The sequence below is a fragment of the Saccopteryx bilineata genome, chromosome 2 (genome assembly GCF_036850765.1).
Source record: "Saccopteryx bilineata isolate mSacBil1 chromosome 2, mSacBil1_pri_phased_curated, whole genome shotgun sequence".
NCBI lineage: Eukaryota > Metazoa > Chordata > Mammalia > Chiroptera > Emballonuridae > Saccopteryx > Saccopteryx bilineata.
Window position 1 is genome coordinate 89,048,000 of NC_089491.1, and position 16,255 is coordinate 89,064,254.

At 37.3% G+C, this 16,255-nt stretch overlaps 1 protein-coding gene across 4 annotated transcripts in view; it reads left to right on the plus strand.

The window, feature by feature from the left end:
- Window positions 1-16,255, plus strand: part of IFT74 (intraflagellar transport 74) — a 111,457-nt gene that overhangs the window by 52,364 nt on the left and 42,838 nt on the right. For all 4 annotated transcript variants that reach the window (XM_066257379.1, XM_066257381.1, XM_066257378.1 and 1 more), the window contains 3 exons: window positions 6,598-6,741; window positions 8,344-8,384; window positions 10,953-11,032. In XM_066257379.1, coding sequence (XP_066113476.1) covers window positions 6,598-6,741; window positions 8,344-8,384; window positions 10,953-11,032 — 265 coding nt within the window. The remainder of the gene's footprint in view (window positions 1-6,597; window positions 6,742-8,343; window positions 8,385-10,952; window positions 11,033-16,255) is intronic.

The window sequence follows — 16,255 nt, forward strand, 5'->3', positions numbered from 1 at the left end:
TGGGAGAGTGTAGTCCTCAATGATACACCTGATAAGGGCTTAATATCCAAAATTTACAGGAAATCTATAAAGCTCAACACCAAAAAAACAATCCAATTAAGAAATGGGCACAGGACCTGAATAGACACTGTAAAAGACATACAGATGGCCAGTAGACATATGAAAAGATGAATGTCTCTGTAAAAGACATACAGATGGCCAGTAGACATATGAAAAGATTCTTAACATCACTAATCATCAGAGAAATGCAAATTAAAACCCAATGAGACATCACCTCAAACCTGTCAGAATGGCTATCAGTAAGTCAGTAAACAAGTGTTGGTTAGGATGCAGAGAAAAGAAAACCCTCATACACTGTTGGTGGGAATGCAGACTGGTGCAGCCACTGGAGAAAACAGTATGGAGTTACCTCAAAAAATTTTTAAATGGGACTGCCTTAGGACCAATCAATTCCACTTTTGGAAATATATTTGAAGAAACTCAAAACTAATTCAAAAGAGTGTATGTACCCCTATGTTCATTGCAGCATATTAAAATAGCCAAGATATGGAAACAGCCCAAGTGCTCATTAGTAGATGAGTGGAGAAAAAAGCTGTAGTACATTTGGAATACTATTTAGCCATTAAAAAAAAGAAAATCTTACCTTTTGCCACAGCAGGGATAGACCTGGAGATTTTTTTGTTTAGTGAAATAAGCTGGACAGAGAAAGACCAGTATATGATTTCACTTATATAAGGAATTTAATGAATAAAATAATCTAATAAACAAAAAGAAACATACTTAGAAATTTGGAGAACAGATTGACAGCTTTTGAAGGGGAAGTGGTTTGGGGGGCTAGGTGAAAAAGGTGAAGGGACTAAACAAAGGAAAAAACATAGACACAGATAACAATGTAAGGATTATAGTGGGGGGGTGTAGAGGAGAGTAGAGGTGTATAGATGGTGATAGACTTGACCTAGGGTAGTGAATACATGGTGTAATATACAGATGATGTATTGTAGAATTGTGCACCTGAAACCTATATAATTTTATTAACCAATGTCACCCCAATAAATTCAATAAAATAAGCATATGAACAGCCTGACCAAGCATTGGCATAGTGGATAGAGCGTTAGGGATGCAGAGGACCCAGGTTTGAAACCCCAAGGTCGCTGGCTTGAGCACTGGCTCATCTGGTTTGAGCAAGGCTCACCAGCTTGGACCCAAGGTCGCTGGCTTGAGCAAGGGGTCACTTGCTCTGCCGTAGCCCCATGGTCAAGGCACATATGAGAAAGCAATCAATGAGAAACTAAGGTGCTTCAATGAAGAATTGATGCTTCTCATCTCTCTTCCTTCCTGTCTCTCTGTCCCTATCTGTCTCTCTCTCTGTCTCTCTGTCTCAAAAAAATAAAAATAAAGTAAAACATGAACAGGAGACTAAAAACAAATGAAGAGATCAGTTTCTCACTAAAGATGTAAAAGCTTGCATTCATTTTCATATTTATTTAAAGCAGTTTTAATTCATAAAACGAACCATGTTTATGGTATAAAATTAAAATGACATGAAAGTAAAAATGCCTGATATTTTGCCCTCTTTCTAGAAAGAACTACTCTTACATTTATTGAGTGCTTACTATGTGCTTTTTAAAATTTCTCAATGTATTTCACCAGCATTGTCATTAAATCTTCCCAACAATCCTATAATCCTGACATGGTTTTACTGTTGTAGAAAACCGTAATTGGGATTCACACTTAATATACTCTGCAACTTTTTTTTTTTACCTAACATTCTCTCTTGACTGTCTGTTCACAACAGCTCTTATAAAGCTCCCTTATTATTTTGATTTTTAAATTTTATTTTAGGCCCTGGCCGGTTGGCTCAGCGGTAGAGCGCGGCCTGGCGTGCGGGGGACCCGGGTTCGATTCCCGGCCAGGGCACATAGGAGAAGCGCCCATTTGCTTCTCCACCCCGCCCCCCTCCTTCCTCTCTGTCTCTCTCTTCCCCTCCCGCAGCCAAGGCTCCATTGGAGCAAAGATGGCCCGGGCGCTGGGGATGGCTCCTTGGCCTCTGCCCCAGGCGCTAGAGTGGCTCTGGTCGCGGCAGAGCGACGCCCCGGAGGGGCAGAGCATCGCCCCCTGGTGGGCAGAGCGTAGCCCCTGGTGGGCGTGCCAGGTGGATCCCGGTCGGGCGCATGCGGGAGTCTGTCTGACTGTCTCTCCTCGTTTCCAGCTTCAGAAAAATACAAAAAAAAAAAAAATAAATAAATAAATAAATAAATAAATAAATAAATAAATAAATTTTATTTTAGAGAAAGAGAAATATTTATTTGTTGTTCTACTTGTTTATGCATTTATTGGCTGATTCCTGTATGTGCCCTGATCAGGAATTGAACCTGCAACCTTGACATAATGGGACAGTGCTCTAACCAGCTGAGCTACCCTGCCAGGGTGCTCCCTCATTTTTTTTAAATTACTTCATTGTTTTACACTGTATGACTATAATGTAGTCTTGCATTGAATAGGTTGTTTATAATTTAGGGGGTTATATTGAATGCTGCAGTAAAAAATATATATATTTTATGCAAAGTTATATGAGTATGTCTTAAGATAAATTTTTAGTTCAAAAATTACACACTCTTAAAATGTTTTAAGAAAGACCTGGCTATCTAGCTCAGTTGGTGAGAGCACTGTCCCAATAAACCAAAGTTCCAGGTTCAGCGCCCAGTCAGGGTACATACAAGAATTAACCAATGTATGCATAAATAAGTGGAAGAACAAATCATTCTCTCTCTCTATCTAAAAATCAATCAGTAAATAAAATGTAAGATTGCCAAATTGCCTTCCAAAAAGGCTGTTGCATTTTCTACTTCTATTCCCAACATATGAGAGTGCCTATTTTCACCAGCACTTAAAGCAAGCATTAACCACCTTTTCCATTTTTGCAAGTTTAATACATAAAAATTACTATATTGTTTTAATTTTCATTTACTTATACATAAAGTTAACTCTATGTAGTTGTTGGTCATTGTATTTCTTTTTCTGTGAGCTACCTTTTCATATTCTTTGCACTTCAATATATGGCCTGTACCTCAAACTTTGCCTGCCTTTCCAGATTTCCTACCGTCAGGCAAATACTATGATGATAAGATTAGTAACAATTCTGCCTGACCTGCGGTGGCACAGTGGATAAAAGTGTTGACCTGGAACGGTGAGGTTGCTGGTTCAAAACCCTGGGCTTGCCTGGTCAAGGCACGTATGGGAGTTGATGCTTCCTGCTCCTCCCCCCTTCTCTCTCTCGGCTTCTCTCTCTGTCCCCTCTCTCTAAAATGAATAAATAAAATCTTAAAAAAAAAAGATTAGTAACAATTCTAGATTGCATGATTGTTGTTACCTAACTTGCAAAAGAAATGAGTATTTTGAATCATTCTTTAGGAAATTTGCTATTAAAAAATAGTTTGCTGCCTGACCAGGTGGTGGCGCAGTGGACAGAGTGTCAGACTGGGATGCGGAGGACCCAGGTTTGAGACCCTGAGGTCGCCAGCTTTAGCACGGGCTCATCTGGTTTGAGCAGAAGCTCACCAGCTTGGACCCAAGGTCACTCGCTCGAGCAAGGGGATACTCGGTCTGCTGAAGGCCCATGGTCAAGGCACATATGAGAAAGCAGTCAATGAACAACTAAGTTTTGCAACGCGCAACGAAAAACTAATGATTGATGCTTCTCATCTCTCCGTTCCTTTCTGTGCCTCTCTCTGACTCTCTATTTCTGTAAAAAAAATAGTTTGCTTAAAAATATTAAGATTTTTTGTATCAGATTTCTCCTCTTTGTTGGGTACACATAAGTTTTCTTTTTCTTGGGTCTCTATGGTAATAGAAATATGCTTCTAGAAATAAGGATATTTAATGTTATCACAGCTGGCTTATAGACTTTCTTACTCTTTATTTTAGGGTTTTAGGGCAGCTGGGGGGAAAGTCTAGTCTTATTTCTCTTGGAAAATTTAGTTTCTACAGGAAAATGTGTAAGCTGTAACTTTAGATTTAGTATATGTATTGATAGTACATGTTTTTGGCATCAGTACATATATTCCTAAAGTAACATGAATTTTAAAAAATTTTCAGTATTCTCAAATTACTAATTCTATTTAATTTTGCCAGATTGCTTTTATTTTTTAACCTGTTCTTGAAGAAAACATTGTCAAATATTAACCAACTAGTTATTTAAATATCTACTGTGTGTTCACTACTATGCTAAATATTACTAATTCAGTTCACAGTGGGATAAAAATCAGGTGAATGGTCAATATGAGCTTGCGTCTCCAGAGACAGTTTTATCATAATGCAGTTTGAACAAATATATAGGATAGTTAAACAAAAGGAAGGGGAAGATACAACAAAAGAGATACTTCAAAATAGCTGCATTTCTTTTATCTATATTTTATTGTCATGCTTTTCACCTGAAGCTAATCTATTACTAATCTATATATATCATATAATCCTTTGCCTAGAAACTTTTAAACATTCACTTTTTCCTTTTTTAAAAAATTCTTTCTCTTTTGCTTTCAAAAAGAAGAATGTCTTCTCTTAAAAATATGATCTTTATAATGTGGGACCTGGTTTCAGATGTCATCGTTAACTTTTATTAATTTACTAGGTGATTGAGGAGTTTATTTAGGAGATGGTAATTAATTATATTTTTTCTTCTTTTGGAAGGAGTCTTCCAACAATACCAAGGGAAAGGGAAAGGGTGGAGCTCCACTCTAGAGAGGAGGGAGAAAGGACACAGCCAGACAAAATGACAACATATGGTCACAGGCACTACCAGTGGTCACAGACAAAGTAGAAGGTGTAGGATAGGGGATCCACATGGGGCCTCCAATCACCCTGGGAAGAGTAGGGTGTGGAGGGAGGGAGAAAGCAGGAGAAGGGGAAGATGAAGGGGTGGGCCAGCTCCACAGGCCCTTGGGCTCTCTTATCTGGTTACCTGTCTGTCCCATCCTGAGCATGGGCAAAGGTATGTGTGTATGCTTCTCTGTGGATCCCAGTCCTTTACCCCCAAGTCATACCTCTCAGCTCTCCCAGGCCCCCTTAAACACTAGCCTTGGCCAGAGTTAGTCCCTCCCACCCTTAACAAAATCCATCACACAGGCCCTAGCCACTGCCAGACCTGCCCACTTTAAAGCATTTTCTTCATTGCTCCATTGTGGGGTAGGACAGGCTATCCATTCAGAAACCACCAAGTGCTCCCCACTCTGAGCCCTGCCCCATCTAGGACCCTGGCCACGCCCTCACCCCAGGACAACCCATTTACTGAATTACTCTTTTGCCTGTCCACTTTAGAATCAAACTAAGTTTCTTGAATGTTCCATGCCTTATAGACTGTTCCTAAACCAAGACTGGCCCATTGCCTATTTAAAACCCCACCCCTCTAGAACTCTCAGTCTTCTTCCAAACCCTGCCCCCAGACCTCCAAGTCACATGGCTTACATAGAGCCAAGTCTATTCAAGCCCTGACTACTCTGGCTCATCTGCTGCGTCACTCACAGCTCTGATCTTCCTAGAATCACAGCCTTAGTCTCCTTCCAGGGTACCCCTCATCTTTGGACTCCACTTCCGATAGGTCTGGAACCCAATCTCCTTGCTTATTAGTTCCATCTACCCCACAGCTCCTCTCCAAGACCACCTTGAGTTCCAAGCCCTACAATCTCTGTCTTTCTCTCCCCCCTTCATTTCTCCACCCCTACTCAGGGTTGAATTTTCTGTATTGGCCCTTTGTTCAAACATTCCTTGAGAAATCAAGGCCAGAGTTGGGGGACCAGGAATAAGAGAGAAGTGAAGCCTACCTTCTCCACAAAGCCAGGGTCTGTTTCTCCCTGGCCCTCTTTCAGAGTCTTCCCCAACCTGAGGTCCCAGGGCCAGGAAACAGAGGGGCCAAGGAATGAAGGGAAAGAGCTTAGGGGTAAGAGAGAAGTCCACTAAAGGTTGGGCTTCTAATGCATGTAGGGAGGGGAGGGGAGGCAGGGCTCAGACACACAAATAGATATCTATATCTACAATATATATCTATATAAATCTCATATTGGAATAAGGTCCACTGTAATGCCTTCATCTTAACTTGACTGAATCTGCAGAAGCCCCATTTCCAAATCAGGTCACATTCACAGGTACTGGAGATTATGACTTCAGTATATTTTTTAGGGGGATACAATTCAACCTATAACATTGTGGGAAAGTAAGTGACCTATTCAGGGAAAATATCTTTTCTCTGGTAATCAGTTCTTTTTTCTTTGAGTTGGATATTATGGTTAAAGTTGTACATTTTCTTTATTATCTTTCCATTGGTAGAGATGTCCTTATCTCTGTTCATGCCTTATATTTAGAAAATAAAGTAAGTCTAACCATCTTCTTGTAAATGTCAGACTAAATAGCTTATGAAAGTATACAAGGATTTATTTTTATGGTTCCAGTTCAAAAATGTGCTTTGTAGCGTTAGTGAGTACAAGATACCTGATATTTCTACTTAAAGATGCTGGTGTTTTAAATTTGTTCTTATTCTTATAAACTGAAACCTATTTGAAATAGTTTTTGATAAAATAATAAATCTTTCTTTTTTGTTTCCTTCAGGAAATAGCACACTCCCAGGTAAAACAGGAGGCTGTATTGCTGCATGAGAAACTTGATGAGTTAGAGTCCCATCGAGATCAAATGATTGCTGAAGACAAAAGCATGGGCTCTCCAATGGAAGAGCAAGAGAGATTACTTAAACAGGTAGGAAAAACAAGCATACTCATTTTAATATGTCAGGATGTGATAATATGTTAATTTATTTAAGACTTATGAATTGAACAGAAAGTTGATTGTCTTAAAAATAAAATGGCCCTGGCCGGTTGGCTCAGTGGTAGAGCATCGGCCTGGCGTGCAGGAGTCCCGGGTTCGATTCCCGGCCAGGGCACACAGGAGAAGTGCCCATCTGCTTCTCCACCCCTCCCCCTCTCCTTCCTCTCTGTCTCTTTCTTCCCCTCCCGCAGCCAAGGCTCCATTGGAGCAAAGTTGGCCCGGGCGCTGAGGATGGCTCTGTGGCCTCTGCCTCAGGCGCTAGAATGGCTCTGGTTGCAGCAGAGCGATGCCCCAGATGGGCAGAGCATCGCCCCTGGTGGGCGTGCTGGGTGGATCCCGGTCAGGCACATGCGGGAGTCTGTCTGACTGCCTCCCCATTTCCAACTTCAGAAAAATACAAAAAAATAAAATGAAAAGTGAGCTTCACCTAAATTGATCTGAACTACTTGACCAAGAAAATCGAGTAAAGGTCATTTCTCACATAAATTGTTTTTTTACTTAAATCCTAATTTTATATGGTATTCATTTATATCTTGTCCATTTTTTCCTGTTTTGGATCCTTATAAGGAAAACTTAAAATTCTTCTTTATTAGTAAATAATTAGATAATCTTACTGAAGATCTGTTTCATTATTTGTTTTGGGCTTCATATATTGAAAATGAAGTGCCCCCTGGCTAATGACTTTTTGTGGTTATTACTTTCAGTGCTTCCATGAAGTGAAAGGAATTAAAATCTCCAGTGAAATCACAATATGTTACAGGGTCATGTCACATGTATTCAGTAGCCTTCTTACTACCCCAAGGCTGGCTTTAATTTAGTACTAAGTTATAATTAGCCTATTATTTATTCTGAGGTGCCCTAACTATCGGGCTCTTAGGAGAACTGCATATATGTTAGGGAACAGCTCCAGTCAGGACCCTACAAATGGAATGCCTTTGTGGTCTTAGATTGAACCCAGTGTGAACCATAGGGATCAACTCAGGAACTGTTTTATTAGAATCACTGTAGGAAGGTGTTAAATCTACACAGACTCTCTGAAGTTCCTTGGAAAGAGATCATTGGAGCAGGGAAAGAATGGTCTTGGGATAGGTTTGCCAGATAAATTACAATAAATTTGAATTTCAGAGAAACAAATCTTTTAGATAAATTTTTATGGGTGATATGTATATTTCATATTGTATGATATATATACCATAACATTTATTGTTTACTCGAGATTCAATGTAGTGGGATTGCTGTGAACTCTACCTTGTGTGGTGGGGGAGTATATCCTCGATGTTCATGTAAACTGATCCAATCCTGAAGACATGTTAACCTCATAGTGCCACATGGATCAGTATGGAAATAAAAATTTGTGAATAGTTTCTTAAAGATGTTTCTTTTAACTTCAATGTTTAAATTTTAAGAAGTTAGTTTCAAGAAAGAAATAAGATCTGACATTTTAGTACATCCTACCTTGGAAAGAAATTCTCTTTAAGACAGCCTAACAATGTCTAATTCTTCAAATACTGTTTTGTTTTTATGCCTTTATAGGTTAAAGAAGATAATCAGGAAATAGCCAGCATGGAGAGACAGTAAGTACATTTTACACTAGGACATTTTGCCTCCCTTTTTCATCTTTTAAGTTATATTCTAAATGTATAAGGGGTGCATATTGCTACAGTAATTTTTTTGTGGTTCACATAATATTGACTCAACATTCAATCTTATTTTCAGCCTTAACTACAGTTCATACAATTCACACATTTAAAACTACAATCCACATTTCCAGCAAAATGGTGGGATCTTGATAACATTATACGAAGTGAAATAAGTAAATCAGAAAAAAACAGGAACTACATTATTCCATACGTAGGTAGGACATAAAAGTGAGACTAAGAGACATGGACAAGAGTGTGGTGGTTACGGGGGGAGGGGGGAGAGGGAGAGGGAAAGGGAGGGGGAGGGGCACAAAGAAAACTAGATAGAAGGTGACAGAGGACAATCTGACTTTGGGTGATGGGTATGCAACATAATTGAATGACAAGATAACCTGGACATGTTATCTTTGAATATATGTATCCTGATTTATTGATGTCGCCCCATTAAAAAAATAAAATTATTATAAAAAAAATAAAAATAAAATAAATAAAACTACAATCCAATAGTTTTTAGTACATTCACAGTTATTGCAAGCATCACCTCATTTACTTTTAGAACTGTTCAGTCACTCCAGTTATACCCCACACCCCTTAACCATCCCCCTGCCTCATCCCCTCCTCCCAGCACTACAGAATCACTCGTATTTTGTGTCTTTGTACACTGGCCTATTCTGGACATTTTATTTAAATGGAATTATATAATATGTGTTGCAGTGTGACTGGATTCTTTCACTTAACACAGTGTTCTCAAGGTTCATCTGTGTTGTAGCATATTATCAGTACTTCACTTCTTTTTATTGCCAAATATTCCATTATGTGAGTATACCATATTTAATTTTCTGTTCATTATTAATGGACATTTAGATTATTTTCATTTTTTGACTATTATCATGCTGATGTGATATTCATGTACAACTTCTTGTGTGGACATATGTTTTCACTTCCATTGAGTGTATACTTAGGAGTGAAATTGATGGCTCAAATAGTAACTCTATACTTAATTTTTTGAGGAACTGCCAGACTATTTTCCGGGACAGCTGTGCCATGTTACATTTCTTCCAGCAGTATATGAGAGTCTTAATTTCTCTATGTTCTCACCGGCATTTTTTTTATTATAGTCATCCTAGTGTATGTGAAATGGTATCTCATTATGGTTTTGATTAGCATTTTCCTGATAACTAATGGTGTTGAGCTTCTTTTCCTGTACTTACTGACCGTATTTATATATTCTTTGGAGAAATGTCTGTTCAGATACTTTCCCCATTTTTAATTGAGTTATTTGGCTTTATTATTGAATTGCAACAGTTCTTCATATATTCTAGATACAAATATTTTAACAGATAAATGATTTGCAAAATTTTTGTCCTAATCTCTGGATGGTCTTTTCACTTGATATTGTTATTTTGAAGCAGAAAAGTTTTAAAATTTGATGTCTATTTTATTTATTTTTTTCTTTTATTGCTTGTGCTTTTGATGTCATATATAAGAAACCAGTGCCTAATCCAAAGTCACAGAGACTTATTATTATGCTTTATTTTAAGAGTTTATAAGTTAGCTCTCACATTTAGATATATAACCCATTTTGAATAAACTTGTGTACATAGTGTCAAGTAGGACTTCAATTTTATTCTTTGGTAGTATGTATCCAGTTATCCCAGCACCATTTGTTGAAATATTCTTGAACAAATATTACTTTTATTTCTTCTCTTGTCTTGTATCTTTGTCAAAAATCAATTATATATAGGTTTTTATTTCGGAACTCAAAAAATTCTATTCCATTGCTACTCTTTACCATTATCTGAACAATGGTCCTCTCCTCTATTGGGGAAGGTTGTCATCTTTGACCTAGCACACAGCTTCGGGAGGGATGCACACGGAGTGGTGAGGGAGGAAGGGGACAGACACCTGCCTAGCCAGCCAGATCAGCCAAATCAACCCTGGCGATCAATGGGGTGACTGATGTTGCAGCCAGATCATCCTCACATCCAACCTTTATGCTTTAGGACAAGGTCATGCTCAAGTAATCTGGGGAAGAGTCTTCTCTTGAAGTTAGGCAACCTAACCTTCTAAGAATATACTTACAGTCCAAATGTGAATCATGAAAAAAGATCAAGAAAAAATTTTTCTCTCTAAATCTGTATTATTATCCTCAGAATTGGCCATATTATTTCTAGATATTGTTTATGCAGCTTAGAAAAGATTTAAGATTTTCTAGCATCATAATTGTTTTCACTGAATACCTATCCAGTGGTCGGCAAACTCATTAGTCAGCAGAGCTAAATATCAACAGTACAATGATTGAGATTTCTTTTGAGAGCCAAATTTTTTAAACTTAAAATATATAGATAGGTAAATTCCTTATAGAGGTAGCGCCCACATGTGGTATTTTGTGGAAGAGCCACACTCAAGGGGCCAAAGAGCCCCATGTGCCTCTTGAGCCGCAATTTGCTGACCAAGGACCTGTACTATCTGTCATAAATTCATTAATAATATTTTCAACAGGTTAACAGATATAAAAGAAAGAATAAACCAATTTAATGAAGAAATTAGACAACTTGACATGGATTTAGAAGAACACCAAGGTAATTTTTCTGGTAATTTTATATATATATTAACAGTTGCATAGCAGTATTGATAACAGTGTTAATTGGGGCCTCAGAGACTATTTACCTGGGATTTATTATTTAATTCTTTATGATATCACTACTTTTAACTACTAAAATACTAAACTATAATACTATTATAATTAATAAGCCATATAAAAACTTAAAATAACTTAAAATTATTATATAATAATAATTTCTTTAGCAAAGCAATTTTTAAAATGGTTTCAAGTTGTTACAGATTTCTAAGTTATATTTTCTTAATATAGCCAATTATTAATGAACTCGGTTAACTGGTAGAGTTAAGGGGGAGTGAAGATCAAGTCACAAATAATCCAGAAAGAAATAATTTTCTAGGGGACCCAGTAATAAGGTAGCAGCAATTACTGATGTTTTTGATCTTCCAATTTTTTCTAGCAATGGGATTTGAAGAGCCAAGGCAGGAACCAGAACTTCAGGCCTGAGGTCTAAACAAATATTAATTCTGTAGTAGGGATTTGAGAGCTATAGTGGAAGTATAGTCAGGGGAAGAAGTTAGGTATTAGAATTTCTTAACCAATTTCTGTCTAGTAAGGAGAGAAAGGTTGGTTTCTCATGGTACTTTAATCATAGTTTAATTGCAAACTAGTTAGTAGGCTCTTGGATTATCAAGGATTTTTTTGAGTCAGGTATTGTATTATAAACAATGTGCATATGTATGTATATCTACTATGGCTAAAGAAACATTTGTAGCAGGGAAAAAGGGTATTCTTTTCCCAAAAATTTTTACTTCAAATATAAATGCAATATATTAGTTTATTTATACATTTTATTAATTTATGAATATAGAACTAGCTACTGTTGATTGATTACTTTCGTAATCTTTACAAGAACCCCTTGAAGCCTCGTAACCTGTTTTATAACTGTTGAAGCTCAGAGAAGTTTGTGAAATTTCCATAGCTAATAAGGAGTAGTCTATACAGTATGTCCGTAAAGTCATGGTGCACTTTGGACCGGTCACAGGAAAGCAACAAAAGATGATAGAAATGTGAAATCTGCACCAAATAAAGGGAAAACTCCCAGTTTCATACCTATTCAGTGCAGTTCGATGTGTGCTCACGGGCAGATTTTTTAGGGCTCCTTAGGTAGCTATCTCGTATAGCCTGTACAGACTCGTCACTGACTGATGGCCTACCAGAACGGGGTTTCTCCACCAAACTGCTGGTTTCCTTCAACTGCTGATCCCACCAGGTAATGTTATTCCTATGTGGTGGCGCTTCGTTATAAACGCACCTATATTCACATTGCACTTTGGTCACAGATTCAAATTTAACGAGCCACAGAACACACTGAACTTTCCTCTACCGTCCACATCTGGACTGGCATGGCCCTGGGCTGCTCCCCTGTATACAAAGTGTGACGTCATCATCCGCGCATGCGCACATGCTGCCACATCATCCTACAGAAACTGGGTTGTTGTTTTTTAATTTGGTGCAAATTTCACATTTCTGTCGTCTTTTGTTGCTTTCCTTTGACCAGTCAAAAGTGCACCATGACTTTACGGACACACTGTATTTAAACCAAGTTAATTCTATTGCCTTGTATATAATCTTGATTTTCTTTTTTTTTTTTTTTTTTTTTTTTTAATAAATTTTTATTAATGGTAATGGGATGACATTAATAAATCAGGGTACATATATTCAAAGAAATCATGTCTAGGTTATTTTGTCATCAAATTATGTTGCAAACCCCTCACCCAAAGTCAGATTGTCCTCCGTCACCCTCTATCTAGTTCTCTGTGCCCCTCCCCCTCCCCCTAACTCTATCCCTCCCTCCCTTCCATGTCCTCCCTCCCCCCCCACCCTTGGTAACCACCACACTCTTGTCCATGTCTCTTAGTCTCATTTTTATGTTCCACCAATGTATGGAATCATGTAGTTCTTGTTTTTTTCTGATTTGCTTATTTCACTCCTTATAATGTTATCAAGATCCCACCATTTTGCTGTAAATGATCTGATGTCATCATTTCTTATGGCTGAGTAGTATTCCATAGTGTATATGTGCCACATCTTCTTTATCCAGTCTTCTATTGAAGGGCTTTTTGGTTGTTTCCATGTCTTGGCCACTGTGAACAGTGCTGCAATGAACATGGGGCTACATGTGTCTTCACGTATCAATGTTTCTGAGGTTTTGGGGTATATACCCAGTAGAGGGATTGCTGGGTCATAAAGTAGTTCTATTTGCAGTTTTTTGAGGAACCACCATACTTTCCTCCATAATGGTTGTACTACTTTACAGTCCCACCAACAGTGAATGAGGGTTCCTTTTTCTCCACAGCCTCTCCAACATTTGCTATTACCCGTCTTGTTGATAATAGCTAATCTAACAGGGGTGAGGTGGTATCTCATTGTAGTTTTGATTTGCATTTCTCTAATAACTAATGAAGCTGAGCATCTTTTCATATATCTGTTGGCCATTTGTATCTCTTCCTGGGAGAAGTGTCTGTTCATGTCCTCTTCCCATTTTTTTATTGGATTGCTTGTTTGTTTGTTGTTGAGTTTTATGAGTTCTTTGTAAATTTTGGATATTAGGCCCTTATCTGAGCTGTCGTTTGAAAATATCAGTTCCCATATAGTTGGCTGTCTGTTTATTTTGATATCAGTTTCTCTTGCTGAGCAAAAACTTTTTATTCTGATGTAGTCCCATTCATTTATCTTTGCCTTCACTTCTCTTGCCATTGGAGTCAAATTCATAAAATGTTCTTTAAAACCCAGGTCCATGATTTTAGTACCTATGTCTTCTTCTATGTACTTTATTGTTTCAGGTCTTATATTTAGGTCTTTGATCCATTTTGAATTAATTTTAATACACGGGGACAGGTTGTAGTCGAGTTTCATTCTTTTGCATGTGGCTTTCCAGTTTTCCCAACACCATTTGTTGAAGAGGCTTTCTTTTCTCCATTGTGTGTTGTTGGCCCCTTTATCAAAGATTATTTGACCATATATATATGTGGTTTTATTTCTGGGCTTTCTATTCTGTTCCATTGGTCTGAGTGTCTATTTTTCTGCCAATACCATGCTGTTTTGATTATCGTGGCCCTATAATATAGTTTAAAGTCAGGTATTGTAATGCCCCCAGCTTCATTCTTTTTCCTTAGGATTGTTTTGGCTATTCGGGGTTTTTTATAGTTCCATATAAATCTGATGATTTTTTGTTCCATTTTTTAAAAAAATCTCATAGGGATTTTGATGGGAATTGCATTAAATTTGTATATTGCTTTGGGTAATATGGCCATTTTGATTATATTTATTCTTCCTATCCAAGAACAAGGAATATTTTTCCATCTCATTGTATCTTTTTCGATTTCCCTTAACAATGCTTTGTAATTTTCATTATATAGGTCCTTTACGTTCTTTGTTATGTTTATTCCTAGGTATTTTATTTTTTTTGTTGCAATCGTGAAGGGGATTATTTTTTTGAGTTCGTTTTCTAATATTTCATTGTTGGCATATAGAAAGGCTATGGACTTTTGTATGTTAATTTTGTATCCTGCGACCTTACTGTATTGGTTTATTGTTTCTAATAATCTTTTTGTGGAGTCCTTTGGGTTTTCGATGTATAGGATCATATCATCAGCAAAAAGTGATAGCTTTACTTCTTCTTTTCCGATATGGATGCCTTTTATTTCTTTGTCTTGTCTGATTGCTCTGGCCAGAACTTCTAGCACCACGTTGAATAAGAGTGGAGAGAGTGGACAACCCTGTCTTGTTCCTGATTTAAGGTAGAAAGTCCTCAGTTTTATGCCGTTTAATAGGATGTTGGCTGATGGTTTATCATATATGGCCTTTATCATGTTGAGATATTTTCCTTCTATACCCATTTTGTTGAGAGTCTTAAACATAAAATTGTGTTGTATTTTATCAAAAGCCTTTTCTGCATCTATTGATAAGATCGTGTGGTTTTTGTTCTTTGTTTTGTTGATATGGTGTATTACGTTAACCGTTTTGCGTATGTTGAACCATCCTTGTGATTCTGGGATGAATCCCACTTGATCATGATGTATTATTTTTTTAATATGTTGTTGTATTCGGTTTGCCAGTATTTTGTTTAGTATTTTAGCATCTGTATTCATTAGAGATATTGGTCTGTAGTTTTCTTTCTTTGTGCCATCCTTGCCAGGTTTTGGTATGAGGGTTATGTTGGCCTCATAAAATGTGTTTGGAAGTATTGCTTCTTCTTCAATTTTTTGGAAGACTTTGAGTAGAATAGGAACCAAGTCTTCTTTGAATGTTTGATAGAATTCACTAGTATAACCGTCTGGGCCTGGACTTTTATTTTTGGGGAGATTTTTAATAGTTTTTTCTATTTCCTCCCTGCTGATTGGTCTGTTTAGGCTTTCTCCTTCTTCATGACTCAGTCTAGGAAGGTTGTATTGTTCTAGGAATTTATCCATTTCTTCTAGGTTGTTGTATTTGGTGGCATATAATTTTTCATAGTATTCTACAATAATTCTTTGTATTTCTATGATGTCTGTGGTGATCTCTCCTCTTTCATTTTGGATTTTATTTATTTGAGTCCTATGTCTTTTTTCCTTGGTGAGTCTTGCCAAGGGTTTGTCAATTTTGTTGATCTTTTCAAAAAACCAGCTCCTTGTTTTATTGATTTTTTCTATAGTTTTTCTGTTCTCTATTTCATTTATTTCTGCTCTGATTTTTATTATCTCCTTTCTTCGGCTGGTTTTGGGTTGTCTTTGTTCTTCTTTTTCTAGTTCCTTAAGGTGTGAAGTTAAGTGGTTTACTTCGGCTCTCTCTTGTTTGTTCATATAGGCCTGAAGTGATATGAACTTTCCTCTTATTACTGCTTTTGCTGCATCCCAGAGATTCTGATATGTCGTATTTTCATTTTCATTTGTCTGTATATATCTTTTGATTTCTGCACTTATTTCTTCTTTGACCCATTCATTTTTTAGAAGTATGTTGTTTAGTTTCCACATTTTTGTGGGTTTTTCCCCCTCTTTTTTGCAGTTGAATTCTAGTTTCAAGGCTTTATGATCAGAAAATATGCTTGGTACAATTTCAATTTTTCTAAATTTGCTGATATTGTCTTTGTGGCCCAACATATGGTCAATTCTTGAGAATGTTCCATGTACACTAGAGAAAAATGTATACTCTGTCGCTTTGGGATGAAGTGTCCTGTAGATGTCTATCATATCCAGGTGTTCTA